General features: G+C 42.5%; 1 protein-coding gene across 2 annotated transcripts in view; it reads left to right on the top strand.

Moving 5' to 3' along the window:
• The window catches only part of CNGA3 (cyclic nucleotide gated channel alpha 3), a 32,751-nt gene extending 20,345 nt beyond the window's left edge, over positions 1-12,406 (top strand). The window contains exons 4-9 of one of the 2 annotated variants that reach the window (NM_205221.2): positions 109-288; positions 1,271-1,324; positions 4,422-4,541; positions 5,908-6,015; positions 7,506-7,612; positions 10,552-12,406. In NM_205221.2, the coding sequence (NP_990552.2) occupies positions 109-288; positions 1,271-1,324; positions 4,422-4,541; positions 5,908-6,015; positions 7,506-7,612; positions 10,552-11,960 (1,978 nt within the window). In that variant the 3' untranslated portion in view covers positions 11,961-12,406. The remainder of the gene's footprint in view (positions 1-108; positions 289-1,270; positions 1,325-4,421; positions 4,542-5,907; positions 6,016-7,505; positions 7,613-10,551) is intronic. The other variant, NM_001396963.1, reaches the window with a different exon arrangement.
• Positions 12,407-13,161: the final 755 nt, after the last annotated feature.

The raw sequence follows: 13,161 nt of genomic DNA, 5'->3' as shown, positions 1-13,161 counted from the left end.
AAGTGGAGAAGTGGAGAAAAATCCTTCTGAACTGATGCTGTGAGGAAGACTTAATCCATCTGACATTCTTGTGTGGTTCAGTCAATGTTGTGTGTCTGTTCTGCACAGGCTGTCACGATTCGTCGTATCTCTGAGGTCGTGGGCCACAAGACATCTGCACCATGAAGACCAAAGGCCTGATTCTTTCCTAGAGCGTATCCGAGGGCCAGAGCTTGTAGAGGTGTCCAGCAGGCAAAGTAACATCCGCTCCTTCCTGGGCATCCGTGAACAGCCTGGGGGAGTAAACGGGTAAGAAGATGTACTTATATTTGAGGGGAAGACTGAGTATGTAAATTACTGTTTTAAATGTAATGCCAGCCAAGAGGGGAAAATGAAGTCGAAAGACAAAAGTTTGCCTTCTGTTTGGCATTACGCTATGGAACAGACTCCCGTGGCTTTTTACTTACAAAGATTGGTAGGTAAGCAAGTAATCACTTGATTGTTTCAAGAGCTCAGCTAATAATTTATATTAAAGCAAGAACTTTGAAGCGCTCTGCATGATAGCATAGGTGACATTGATTCGTTGTCAGTGAGCACAGCCTCATCGTCTTCACTTGATCTGCTCCTTAGAAATTCAACCTAAAAGCACATTTTGTTAAATTAGCCAGACTGCTGCCCTTTAGTCCCTCACATGAGCAGACAAGATTTTATTTCAGATGCCTGTATCAATAACAGTTGCAGGTTCCAAATCATTAGAGAGAACATTGATCTTGGGCCAACAAGCCTCTACAAAAGGCTATTAGGAGAAGTGAGTTTGGAAGTATCCATCCTTGCCTTCTCTGGTTTACGCTGTGGCTGTATTACAGCAACTCTCAGTTGTTCTACTGTGGAAATTGAATTTAGCAGCACTGGTAGGTATGCTTGTCACAGAAGCCTTGACGCTGCATCTGTGAAGAAGCCTTGGAAGGACCGGAGGATGTTTAAAATAGCAACCAAATGCTTACAGGGCTAAAAATAGTGAGTTGCATGTTACCATGTACTAATACGCCTGAGAACAAGCTTCAGCCATCAGATGTGGTCACAAACGTGTATGCCTAGCACGTGATAAATAGAAACTGTGCCTTGAAATAGTTATGCAAAGGGGCTTATCACTGCAGTCAAAGTTGACCTTCCTAATCTGATCAGTGTATATGTGAGAGGCTAGTAAGTCAGTCTGTCATGTTGGTAAACACGTGTATGAAATGCCAAAAACCTTTTCGCTCTTAAACATGTTTCATTTCAATCGCTGCAGTCCATGGCCCTTGGCCAGGTTTAATGTCAACTTTAGCAACAACACCAATGAAGAGTAAGTACTGATAACTTCCATATGCCTTTCTGTTACTAGCTCCTCCTTTTTTTTCCCTTTCCAGCCTAGTAGCATTTGTAGTATGAACTCCTTATCTCTTCTTAAGCCCTTTCTAAGGCTTTAAACCTTTCTAAGGTTTTAATTATAAAGAAAGATCTAGTTTTCTCAGTATTAGAAGCATCCTTCATGATCCCTTTTGTCTGGTTACCCTTACCTTCCAAGGAACGAATGGGATTAATTATGCATTTAGTCCCTTCCTCCTCTAATTCAACTGGCTGATTTCACTGCATTACTAATTGCTCAATTAATGTTTCAATTTTAAAGTGAGATTAAGGTATTCATTTTCTGATGGTCCTTTTCCTCTTCTAATGTACCCAATCTCCTTCTGGAAATCTGAAGTGCTTCCAAAATTTCCAGTTGTCACGTGAGATGTGGATACTGAGCAGGGTACCAATAAACCCTTTCTATATGCATTCAAAATGAACACTAACCGTCTTTCTAAACTATGTGTTTTAATTCAGCCTGATACGGTTGCTGTAGATGTAGAGAGTGTGCTGGGCAACATGGTAAGGCTTCCACTGCAACAGAAGTTTTGACAGAAGCTGCTCTCTTTTATTTATTTGGCAAGGATATTTTACAGTTTCAAACCAAAGAGAAATCTCTTGACAAGGTGAAGAACTCCTGTAATGTAAAATCACTCAACATTAATGTTTGTTGCATGTATTAAACCACGGCTATTTGAAGACATACCTCCTCTGTAGCATCTAGCAGTAGATTTTTATGTCATGGACTAGCAGCAAACTTCATTTAGAAGCGATGCTGCAGAAGTCTTGTGCACATATCTCAATGTGTCTTCCTGCTCCTGAAGCAGTGTTTTGGTTTGGCTCGCATGAATTTTGTTAAAGCTGAAATGGAAGCACAGCAAGCAGTGACAGAAATATGCAGCATTTTATTTAGACTGGGAAAATTAAAGGTGCTAAAAGCCTGGTGCCTGGCACGCTAGCCAGGGCCCAAAGGACTGATTAGAATGGAAATGCTGCTTAGCCTGTTTCTGTCAATGACTCATGTACCTCAGGCACAACTTACTTACATCCTTCAAGTGTTGCATTATTGCTAAATGAAGACAACACCTGACTGTCTGAAAATTACTTGATTTGCAAAGTAGTTGACAGTTGAGAAATGCAAATATTCAGCTCATTCAGACACCGTGACAGGGTTTCTTTGGAGATAATGAAGACATTTTCTGAGTCTGAAGATGCTCCTTCTAATGTGCTGGAGACACTGAATAGATGCCACTGCACTGCTGTCAAAGATGACAGGCACAAACAACTGTTAACTGGATTACAGTTTACTCGGTAGTACTGATAAGGGAAAAAAGATGCAGGTCTTTCTTAAGCTGTGTTTTTTCCATTGTGTGGAAGACTATGAGTTCCTGCTGTTGGGGCACAATAGGTAGTGCTTTGAATACTTAGATTATGGCCAGCCTTTTCTTCCAAGTGACTTTGACTACAGGTAGCTGGGATCACAGTGTTAGGAGTTACCTTGAGAGATATGAACAGCAGCCACAGAAATGGAAGAGTCTCACTTCCAAAAGATATCTGTGGTTGACAGATCTCTGGCCAGAGAAGAAGTGTTGGTATTAGATGTTCTGTGGAAGTATGTGCTTGTGTTTTTGTTTTTTTGGTTTTTTTTTGGATTTTTTTTTAGGACAATGTTGAAATCATCACAATATTTCCTCCAAAGTTCGGTACCTCTCAGACTTTTTCATTGACTCTGTATCTCAGCCTACTTTTCCTTGCCTAACAACAGCCACAAATATACCTTGACAGTGCCCTTTGGAAGTGGATTACTTTGTATCCATGTCTTCATTTCCACTAAGAATGCCAGACATTTGAAGTTTCACCGGCAGTATGGTAATATTAACAACAGCAACTGTGCATTAGCCTTTAGATGAGCATAGCAGTGCACAGTGAAATCCTGATGTGTTTTCTAGATAGGACGGTGTTTTCAGGCCAGATTTGAAAGAAAAGCAGTAGAAGTCCAAGGGGCCAATGGCAGAGAAATGAATATTCGAGTAGCAGTTCCTGCTGCTGTGTGGAAGTCAGCCTTGATGAATGAAGAGCTGTTTCTTTGAGTTGAGAAGCTTGTATGAATGATTTTCCAATTATGCCCCTTGTAGTGTATGATTTTAAAGGTTTCAGTGGTGTTGATTAATTTGATAGGTACTTTCCTGACATAGAGGAGTTTTTTTTTAGCAAATTAGTCTGAGATTTTCCAAATTATATTGTGATACTGTGTCACTATGGAAATGTCTAAGGGTAAGAATTAGAGCATGTACACATTGCTGATAGGTAGAAGTTGTTCATAGACCTATTGTATTGGTAAGTGCTATCTTCTTCCAGTCACAAGTCATCTTGTCCTGTTATAGAGATCTAAAATAGCTCAAATTAATTGTGCTGACAGTAAAACATTTACGAAATAACCTCCCTGTACGTAGATGACTGAGATTAAGTGAAATGAGACGTACCTTGTTTCTCTGCATTTGCTGCTTTTGTTCAAACATTGACAGGGATTCTTCTCCAAGGCAGTTGTTGAAACCAGAGGTAATCAATTAATTACAGCTATGTTGGTTTTAAAGAACTGTGAGAAGAGGTTCAGCCTCATTTCATGTAATCATCATTAAAGCTTCAGACGGTCAGTGTGAGGTTCTGTATATGTCATGAATATTGACTGTTAAGCCATTTTGTGGTCCATTATCATTAAATAGATTTCTTTACAAGTGCTTAAATTCTAAAGATGGAACGAACTGGAAGCATTTAATTAAAACCAGCCTGGTACACTGCTGTATGAAAAGCCCAAGAAAACATGGATGACTAATGCACAGAATCAGCCAATTGGTTGTGTAATGTAGTGGTGTTGGTTTGAGAAGCCTCAGTCCGTAAACCATTTATACCAGTTGGATAAATGGTACCACTGAGAAATCCTGTCCTACCCCATCCAGAATCCAGGTCAATAGTTCCCTGTACCTCACTATTCCCCCTCTCCCCTAGCTGCTAGAAAATTGATAATATTTCTAAGACTTCGATGTGTTGCACAGCAAAAAGGAAGAAAAGAAAGAGGTTAAAGAGGAAAAGAAAGAGGAAAAGAAGGAGGAAAAGAAAGAGGAAAAGAAAGATGATAAAAAAGATGACAAAAAAGATGACAAAAAAAAGGAAGAGTAAGTATAACAAATGTACTTGTAATACCTCTCCTGCACTCCAAAGCATGGTATGGTATTTAATTGTAAAACTCCTACTACATCAGCCTACTATTGATCTGTAGGCTGCAGAATGTTATGCTGTCAAACCTTTAATATGTTTTTGCTTTTGAAAAGGTGCAACTGCTCAACAAACTTGCTGTGTCTTTAATACTGTTGTTTAGATCTGTCATGAGCAGCTTCCCAGGACAGTAAGAGGGAGTTCATCTACCTCTGGTCATTTGGTTTTCTGTTCAAGATCACTTTATTCCTACTGGGGCGTTGTAGGATAGCAGCACTCGTTGCAAATCCAAACTGAATTTTCATGGTTCCAGAGTATCTGTAATGATTGTGTGAGCCCAAAGCTCACACAAAAAATGTAGCTTGGATGAACAACAAAGATTTTATATGTAGAGAATTACAGATTTGCTTAATAAGTTTAGCTATTATAATTACACTGACCAACACAATTGATTACTTAAAACATGGCATAGTTCTTTACTAGTGATTACTGAAGTTTTCTGTTGCTGACCAGGAAGAGCTGCTATATTTCTGCAACAAAATGAGACCATTTGTATGCTTTTGATATAAATAGTTCCTTGTTTTGTTCCCCAAAAGCTGACCTAAACTCAGTATGATTTATATATATTTAAGTATTGTGTACTGTGTCAGTATAGAGATGTGTAGGTAGGAACAGCTTCCAAATGGAATCTGTTTGATATCAGTATCTCAAGTTTCTTAATCAAAGCTTTGATTTGAAAGCCTGTGTTCAAATCTATGTTCTTCAGCATGAGTTACTATGCAAAGACAACCCGAGTTTTACAGTACCCTAAAGCATCTTAAAATATTTCAGCAAAGAAAATAAATGTTTCAAATGTCAAAGAGGTAATGTTCTCTATTGTATAAAGACCGTATTTCTTGGTCACCAGCTTTGTGATGATGACCAGTTTTTTGAGAAGAAATGGTTCAGATGCTGCTGTGAAGATGGCAAAGGAAATACTTTTTAAATTAAAGCTGCTTTCTTTTTTAAGGTGTAGGTAGATTTAATGTTTTACTTTGTCTTCAGCGGGGGTCACATGCAGAAAAGGTGTTATTTTCAGCTTGGGCAATTTGAATTGCTCTGTTTTTCTTTCCAGTCCCATTTACTTTTTCCAAAGCTGGGTCAAGCAGGAATGGAGCATCTCAAATAGGATGAAGGTAGTATATCATCTGGGGTCATGGCATAGGTACTTTCTCAAGCAGATGTGAGTTAACCATGAGACGAGTGGCCTCCAAAGGAGGGAGTACCAGTAGGCTACCGTAGGATTTCCACTGTAAATTTCCACTGTTTATATGTTTTGCTTTCCAGACAGAAAAAAGAGGTCTTTGTGATTGATCCTTCAAGCAATATGTACTACAACTGGCTAACCATAATCGCAGCACCTGTGTTCTATAACTGGTGTATGCTTATATGCAGGTATGGATTTCACTTAATAACAATTTTAGGATTCAGATATAAAGTCTCTTTATATTTCCTACATAAATCATCCTCTGATCTCCCTGTAGTTTTTTATGAGTGGCTTACCTAGAAGATTGACCTATGTTTATACATACCACTGGGAGAAGATGGTCAATGTTTCTCCTTTATCTACCTCAAAAACCCAACGGTAATGGGCAAGGAGCATCCTCCTGAGTGCTGGCTGTGGCCTTGGTGTGCCACCTACTGGCTGGATGTAGAGATGTGCCTTGGCCACTGCAAGCTCGGCAGCTTTGTCGTAGCAGAATCACAGTCGTGAGGGTTGGAAGGGACTTCTGGAGAACATCTAGTCCAACCCCTACAAAAGCAAGTTCCCTACAGCAGGTTGCACAGGAAAGCATCCAGGCGTTTTTTGAATATCACCAGAGAAGGAGTCTGTATAACCTCTCTGGGCAGCCTTTTCCAGTGCTCTGTCACCCTCACAATAAAGTTTTTCCTCACGTTCATATTTCTGTGTTCCATTTTGTGCCTGTTGCCCCTTGTCCTGTTCCTGGGAGCCCCAAAAAGATCCTGGCTTCATCAATTTGACCCTCGCCCATTAGAAATTTATAAGCATTGATAGGATCCCCCCTCAGCCTTCTCTTCTCCAGGCTGAACAGCCCCAGGTCTCAGACTGTCCTCACAAAGGAGATGCTCCAGGCCCCTCATCTTCTTTGCATCCCTCCGCTGGACTCTGTCTAGAAGTTCTCTGTCTTTCTTGAACTGAGGAGCCCAGGATGGGACAGTGCTCCAGATGTGGCCTCAGCAGGGCAGAGGAGCAGGGAAGGCTCACCTCCCCTGACCTGCTGGCCACACTCTTTTCAGTGCACCTTGGGATGCCATTGGCCTACTTGGCCACCAGGACACACTGCTGTCTCATGGCCAACCTACTGCCCACCAGGACCCCCAGGTCCTTCTTTGCAGAGCTCCTTTCCAGCAGGTCAGTCCCTAACCTGTACTGATGCATGCAGTTTTTCCTCCGTGGGTGCAGGGCTCTGCACTTGACTTTGTTGAACCTCGTCAGGTTCCTCTCCTCCCATCTCCAGCCTGTCCAGGTCTTGTTGAATGGCAGTATAGCCTTCCATTGTGTCAGCCAATCCTCCCAGCTTTGTATCATCAGCAAATCCTCCAATAGAGAACAGCAGGGAAGGCTGCAGGCAATGCATTAATAAATTAATGTGAGACATTTATGGATGCTTGAAGGATGGGAATATGTTACTCAAGTGTTTGCTTTCCTGTTTTGGATGTGGGAAGCAACTTCAGTGAAACTAACAGAGTGCATCTGCATCTGTGAATTCTGCAAGATCCTAGTGTCTGTTTAGACACAGCTTCAGTTTGCAGATGTCTAGGCATGGAGATACGCTGTCCTTAATTTCATCGCCAGTCTGCACTAGCACACTGTGGTTACATAGTTGGTCTAATGCTTTTTATTTCTATCTTTGCTTCTTTAGAGCCTGCTTTGATGAGCTACAAATTGACCATATTAAATTATGGCTGTTCCTGGACTATTGCTCTGACATCATCTATGTTTTTGACATGTTTGTCAGATTCAGGACAGGTGAGTTTTCCTGTGATTTTACAGAGTTTTCTGATACAACATGGATGTCAAAGCTAGAAACAAATCCACCAGTGTGGTGCTCTGTCTCAAGCAGCAGGGGAGGCTTTGGGAAAATGCAGTGTCGTGGCTTAAGGCTAGACCTACTAACACCTGCACTTCACTTGCCTCATCTTCAGCCTCCTCGTGTTGTTTCTGTAGTCCAGGCAGGCTGAGATTTTATCTTTAAGTGTGCCCAACTGATACTGATTCTAGCCTTAAAGAAATCATCTGTTTTAAACTACACAAGTTCACAATATAGGCCATGCAGCGGTCCATACCATTAAATTGCTAGAGTAGTCCTGATGCACTTTGACCTATTCCAGCTAGTACTCCTTCAAGCAGCATCCTGGCACAGCTAGGGGACAGCAGAGGCTGGGAGTTGTTCCTGGTGTTATTTTTGGAGGGGGCTGGGAGAATTTGTGAGCATGAATAGAAGCTGTCACTGTAGCTGTCTCCAGGCCAGAAAATGTTTCCTGGCTTGCTCTGTTTACTGGTACATCTACAGCCCAAAGCGTTCCTTGAAAAGGTTCAAAAGTGCACTGATCATTATAAAAATGAGAGTTCTTTTAAATCTTTGAATTTTACATTTTCTTTCCTTTTTCTTTTTTTTTAAATCACACTGCTTGACACCAGTTATGGCTTGTGACAACTTGTAAACATAATTACAAGACAGAGGCTAAAAATGCTGTCAGTTTGAGAAGCACACAACTCACAGCAGCAAGCAGAATTCTAAAATCTAGCAGGTACCTTGTTCAGCAGAGAAGTAAGTCTGTCAGATTGGAGCCTAACCCTCAAGACTGCCATTTTTGGGGCAGGTTTGTATAGGCTATGTTCTGCTAAAAAGCCAACTCTGCCCTCTAAGTTCCTCTTTTGCAGTTGCATCTGTTACTGTGATGGGAATGAGCTGAGAAGAAACTGCAGTACAAGCTATAAGCTTTCCACAGGCTGTCCTGGTGACGACTGTATGGCTGTTGGAGCAGGTTGGTTCTGCAGGCCTGTGTTGGACTGCAGAAATGCCTCAGAGATCTACTGAGAGCTTTGGTGCAGTGTATGCTGCAGCTTCAGGCACTCACGTGGGAGAGTCAGTTCTTTTCGGTGCCGAGATCTTTGACAGCTCATTTTGCAACCCCTCGTGGCTCCACCTGTGTCTGCTTCCTTCTCTTCTAACTCTGTAAGGTGCTGGAAGCCACTGGGGAAGAGTGTGACTCCCTGTTGCCTCAGGGTAGGAACTGACTACACACTGGGATCTGAGCAGCCCCACAGCTACCGTGATCCATGGCAGCTTCTCTGTGGTGTGCTGCAGCCTCACTTTATTTCTCCTACTTGATGACTGCGTACAGTGAGGCAGAAAGGCGTCATCTCTCACTGGTCATCACTGGTTCATAGCGTGGTTTGATGCTTTCAGGAGGTTTTTCTATAGAATGCAGTTATGTGAAGGGACAAAACAGGGCTGAGAAGCTATTACCTACCTTCAAAAAGGATGTGTTTACAGAGCTATTTTTAATAATGGTGAGTCAGAAATCCAGTCACCTGGCCAACTTTTCTGTCTAGGTGTGTAGCACTGCTAATAAGGACATATTTGAGCAGCTCTTTCAGCAGTTTCCTGTGAGGTGACACATTCATGACATAAAAACTGCTTCCTTTTGTACTCACCATCAGTTTACAACTACCTGCACACTGATACACACATGCATGAGGTAGATGTGCAGGTATGCAGACATTCCAGAAATACAGCAGTGCTGCACAGGGCAGAACGAAGTGCAGCTGGGTTCCCTTCAGCGGATGCTTCTCTGAGATAGTTGCTGCTGCGAGATTGCTAGAAGAGGAGCAAAATGTGATATGCTTTGATAAACAGGAAATCTCTCCGTGCACTTTTCCTCCTGCCTGCCCTAGTGGGCAGACACTTGGATGCATGTGGTTTGCAGTGCATAGGCTGCTCCCTGTGCAATGTATTTAATGCTGCAAGCTTTCAGAGGTCGGATCCAGTCCTGCCGCTGCGTTGCTCAAGCAGTGTTCCTGTGAACACTCTTACACAGGTGTAGTTTAAGGTCTCACTGCGGTTTACGTCTTCCCATAGCTCTTAGAATCTAATACTTTCCAGAGTCTTTTGAATGGAGAAATACTAATGTGTAACATCCTGCTTGGTAGCTCTCTCCCTAGAATGCACAAAAGAAAGAGCAAAAGCACCCCATGAAAAAGAAAGTCCTGTCAGCTGTTACACTGGTGCAAGAGAAAAGGCATGGCTCCAGGGGAAATGGTTGCCATGGTCTTGGGGGCATCTGTACTCTTCTGAAAAACTCTCTGGCAATCCATTACACCTACTTAGTATTTATTTAAAAATATTCCCCTTTGATTTTATGCACAGTTGCTTAGCACATGCTTAACTTCAGTTCTGAGTCATGCCAATGATTCATGAAATATGAGGCAGACCAACCAACCTCCCTGTTCTTTTTGCAGAGATACCTAAAAGACAAAGGTAGGGCTGTCCCAGAGTGGGGCAGAAAACTGCAGGGAGCGCCATGGTGATAATGCAGTCATTGCTCTCATATGTGCCCAACCCGGCAGTTTTATGCTATTGTTGCCCTCTTTTTTTGGTTTGAATCACAAATAAAGCTAGGTTTTGTTGCTTATAGACATTAACTGTATTATATATTTCACACATGGCCCGTGACAATTCCTCTTCACTCAGTGTGGCCAGGTGAGGTAGAAGGTTGGACACCCATACGCTACATTGCTATGTACTTAACTGAAGCATTTAAATGTAGAATGAAACATGATGTCACGGCGTTCTCCTGTCTGTATGCTTAACAGTACAAGCTTTCATGTTCTCAGGTGTCTGATACATAAATCACTCCGTACCGTCGCTGGTAATTCTGAACATGTATTTCTATTCTTTAAAGGCTTCCTTGAGCAAGGCTTGCTGGTAAAGGACGAAAAGAAGTTACGAGATCATTATACCCAAACTGTGCAGTTCAAGCTGGACGTGCTGTCTCTTCTGCCAACAGACCTGGCGTATCTGAAGCTGGGGCTGAACTACCCTGAGCTGCGATTTAACCGCTTGCTGAGGATCGCTCGCCTGTTTGAATTTTTTGACCGCACAGAAACCAGGACAAATTATCCAAACATGTTTCGTATTGGAAATCTTGTCTTGTACATTCTTATCATCATCCACTGGAATGCGTGTATATACTTTGCAATTTCAAAGGTAATTGGCTTCGGAACCGACTCTTGGGTCTACCCCAACGTGTCCATCCCAGAGTATGGGCGCCTGTCGAGAAAGTACATTTACAGCCTGTATTGGTCGACGCTGACACTAACAACCATTGGGGAAACTCCTCCGCCTGTGAAGGACGAGGAGTATCTATTTGTGGTCATTGACTTCCTGGTGGGCGTGTTGATCTTCGCTACCATTGTCGGTAACGTGGGCTCCATGATTTCCAACATGAATGCGTCCAGGGCAGAATTCCAGGCCAAAGTCGATTCCATTAAACAGTACATGCATTTCCGAAAGGTAACGAAGGATTTGGAAGCCAGGGTTATTAAGTGGTTTGATTACCTCTGGACCAATAAGAAAACAGTGGATGAAAAGGAAGTTCTCAAAAATCTGCCCGACAAGCTGAAGGCTGAAATCGCCATCAACGTCCATTTGGACACGCTGAAGAAAGTGCGTATATTCCAGGATTGCGAAGCTGGGCTGCTCATCGAGCTGGTGCTGAAACTGAAACCTACTGTCTTCAGTCCTGGGGACTACATTTGCAAGAAGGGAGATATTGGGAGGGAAATGTACATTATAAAGGAGGGAAAATTGGCAGTGGTGGCAGACGATGGTATAACCCAATTTGTAGTCCTGAGTGATGGCAGCTACTTCGGTGAAATCAGCATCCTCAACATCAAAGGCAGCAAATCTGGCAACAGGAGGACAGCCAACATAAGGAGTATCGGTTATTCGGATTTGTTCTGCTTGTCTAAAGATGATTTAATGGAAGCCCTCACAGAATACCCAGAAGCCAAAAAGGCTCTGGAAGAGAAGGGCCGACAAATTCTGATGAAAGACAATTTAATAGATGAGGAAGCAGCAAAAGCAGGAGCTGACCCAAAAGACTTGGAAGAAAAAATAGACAGGCTTGAAACAGCCCTGGATACGCTGCAGACGAGGTTTGCGAGGCTCCTGGCAGAGTACAGCTCTTCTCAACAGAAAGTTAAGCAGAGACTTGCCAGAGTAGAAACCAGAGTGAAAAAATACGGTAGTGGCTCCTTATCCGTTGGAGAACCAGAGCCTGAAAAACCTGAGGAGCAGAAAAAGGACTGATAGAGTATTTATATTTCATTACTTAAGGGAGAAGGTTGGAATGTGTGAAAGCCATAAATGTATATAAATACGTGTGTGCACACATAGCCATGATTATTTTTATATGGACTTGAGAATGGTTTTTAGCATTTTTAACTGAAGCAGAATTTTCTTGTAAATAGGATAACGTCACCTTCTTCGTAGGGGAGATTTGGTCCATCATTTGGGTACATTTTTGTACTGGGAGTGGATTTCTTCTAAGTTGTGCTCAGACCATCCAGTGCGCGTATGGCATGTGTAGGTCTTGACACACTCTATTCACACACACATTGTGTTAAGAAGGCATTATACTTAAAGTAGAGGGATTGTTATGATTTTTTTATTATTATTTAAAAAAAAAAAGGCTTTAAAAATATTTATAGGGTACATGCTCTGCCTTCCTAGCCTATTAAATGCATGGAAGCACATCCTGGCTTCTCAGAATCTTTCTTCTTTCACAGTGAAGCAATCTGTACAAGCTGTAGGACTATGGCTAAGAAGGCACCTGGCCTACACAGTATAGCTCTGTGTATGACAACCCTCATTTGAGAGGAAATCCCCGAAAAGCTCACTGATGAAAGATGTCTGTATACTGTATAGCGATAAAGCTTTACAAAACCTGGGAAGAGCAAAGAGTGTATTGCAGCTCCTGGACATAGGGTTTGCTCAGTGCTGGAGGGACACTGCTAGGAAGCTTTGCTGCCCAGAGAGGTGGTGGATGCCCTGCACCTGGAGACACTTAAGGTCAGGCTGGATGAGGCTCTGAGCAACCGGATGTAGCTGTAGGTGTCCCTGTTCATTGCAGGAGAGTTGGACTAGATGGCCTTTAAGGATTCCTTTCAACTCAAACGATTCTGTAAGCTGCTAGGGCTGCGGGACAGGGTGTCCCTGTCTGCCTGCCGACCTTCCCTCCCCACAGGGTTCCCGCAAGCTGGGAACAAAACCTCTGTTGCGAAGTCTTTCCTGCCGTTAGATCTATGTTTTCTTTATTTCATTAACTAACACAGTTAGAACCATTCCAAATATTACACCAAACACTCACCTGCCAAAGCCCCTCCCCCCCACCAAAGACAAGAACGCTTGTTCACCAGATGGGTCCAACAGCTTCAGCCATCAGGAAAGTGTTTGCTGTTCGCTTTTCCTTTCTCTGCTTATCACATGCCAGAAAAGGAGCACTCCTGAT

The sequence above is a fragment of the Gallus gallus genome, chromosome 1 (genome assembly GCF_016699485.2).
Source record: "Gallus gallus isolate bGalGal1 chromosome 1, bGalGal1.mat.broiler.GRCg7b, whole genome shotgun sequence".
Classification (NCBI taxonomy): Eukaryota; Metazoa; Chordata; class Aves; order Galliformes; family Phasianidae; genus Gallus; species Gallus gallus.
This window is presented reverse-complemented; position numbering and strand designations above follow the sequence as displayed.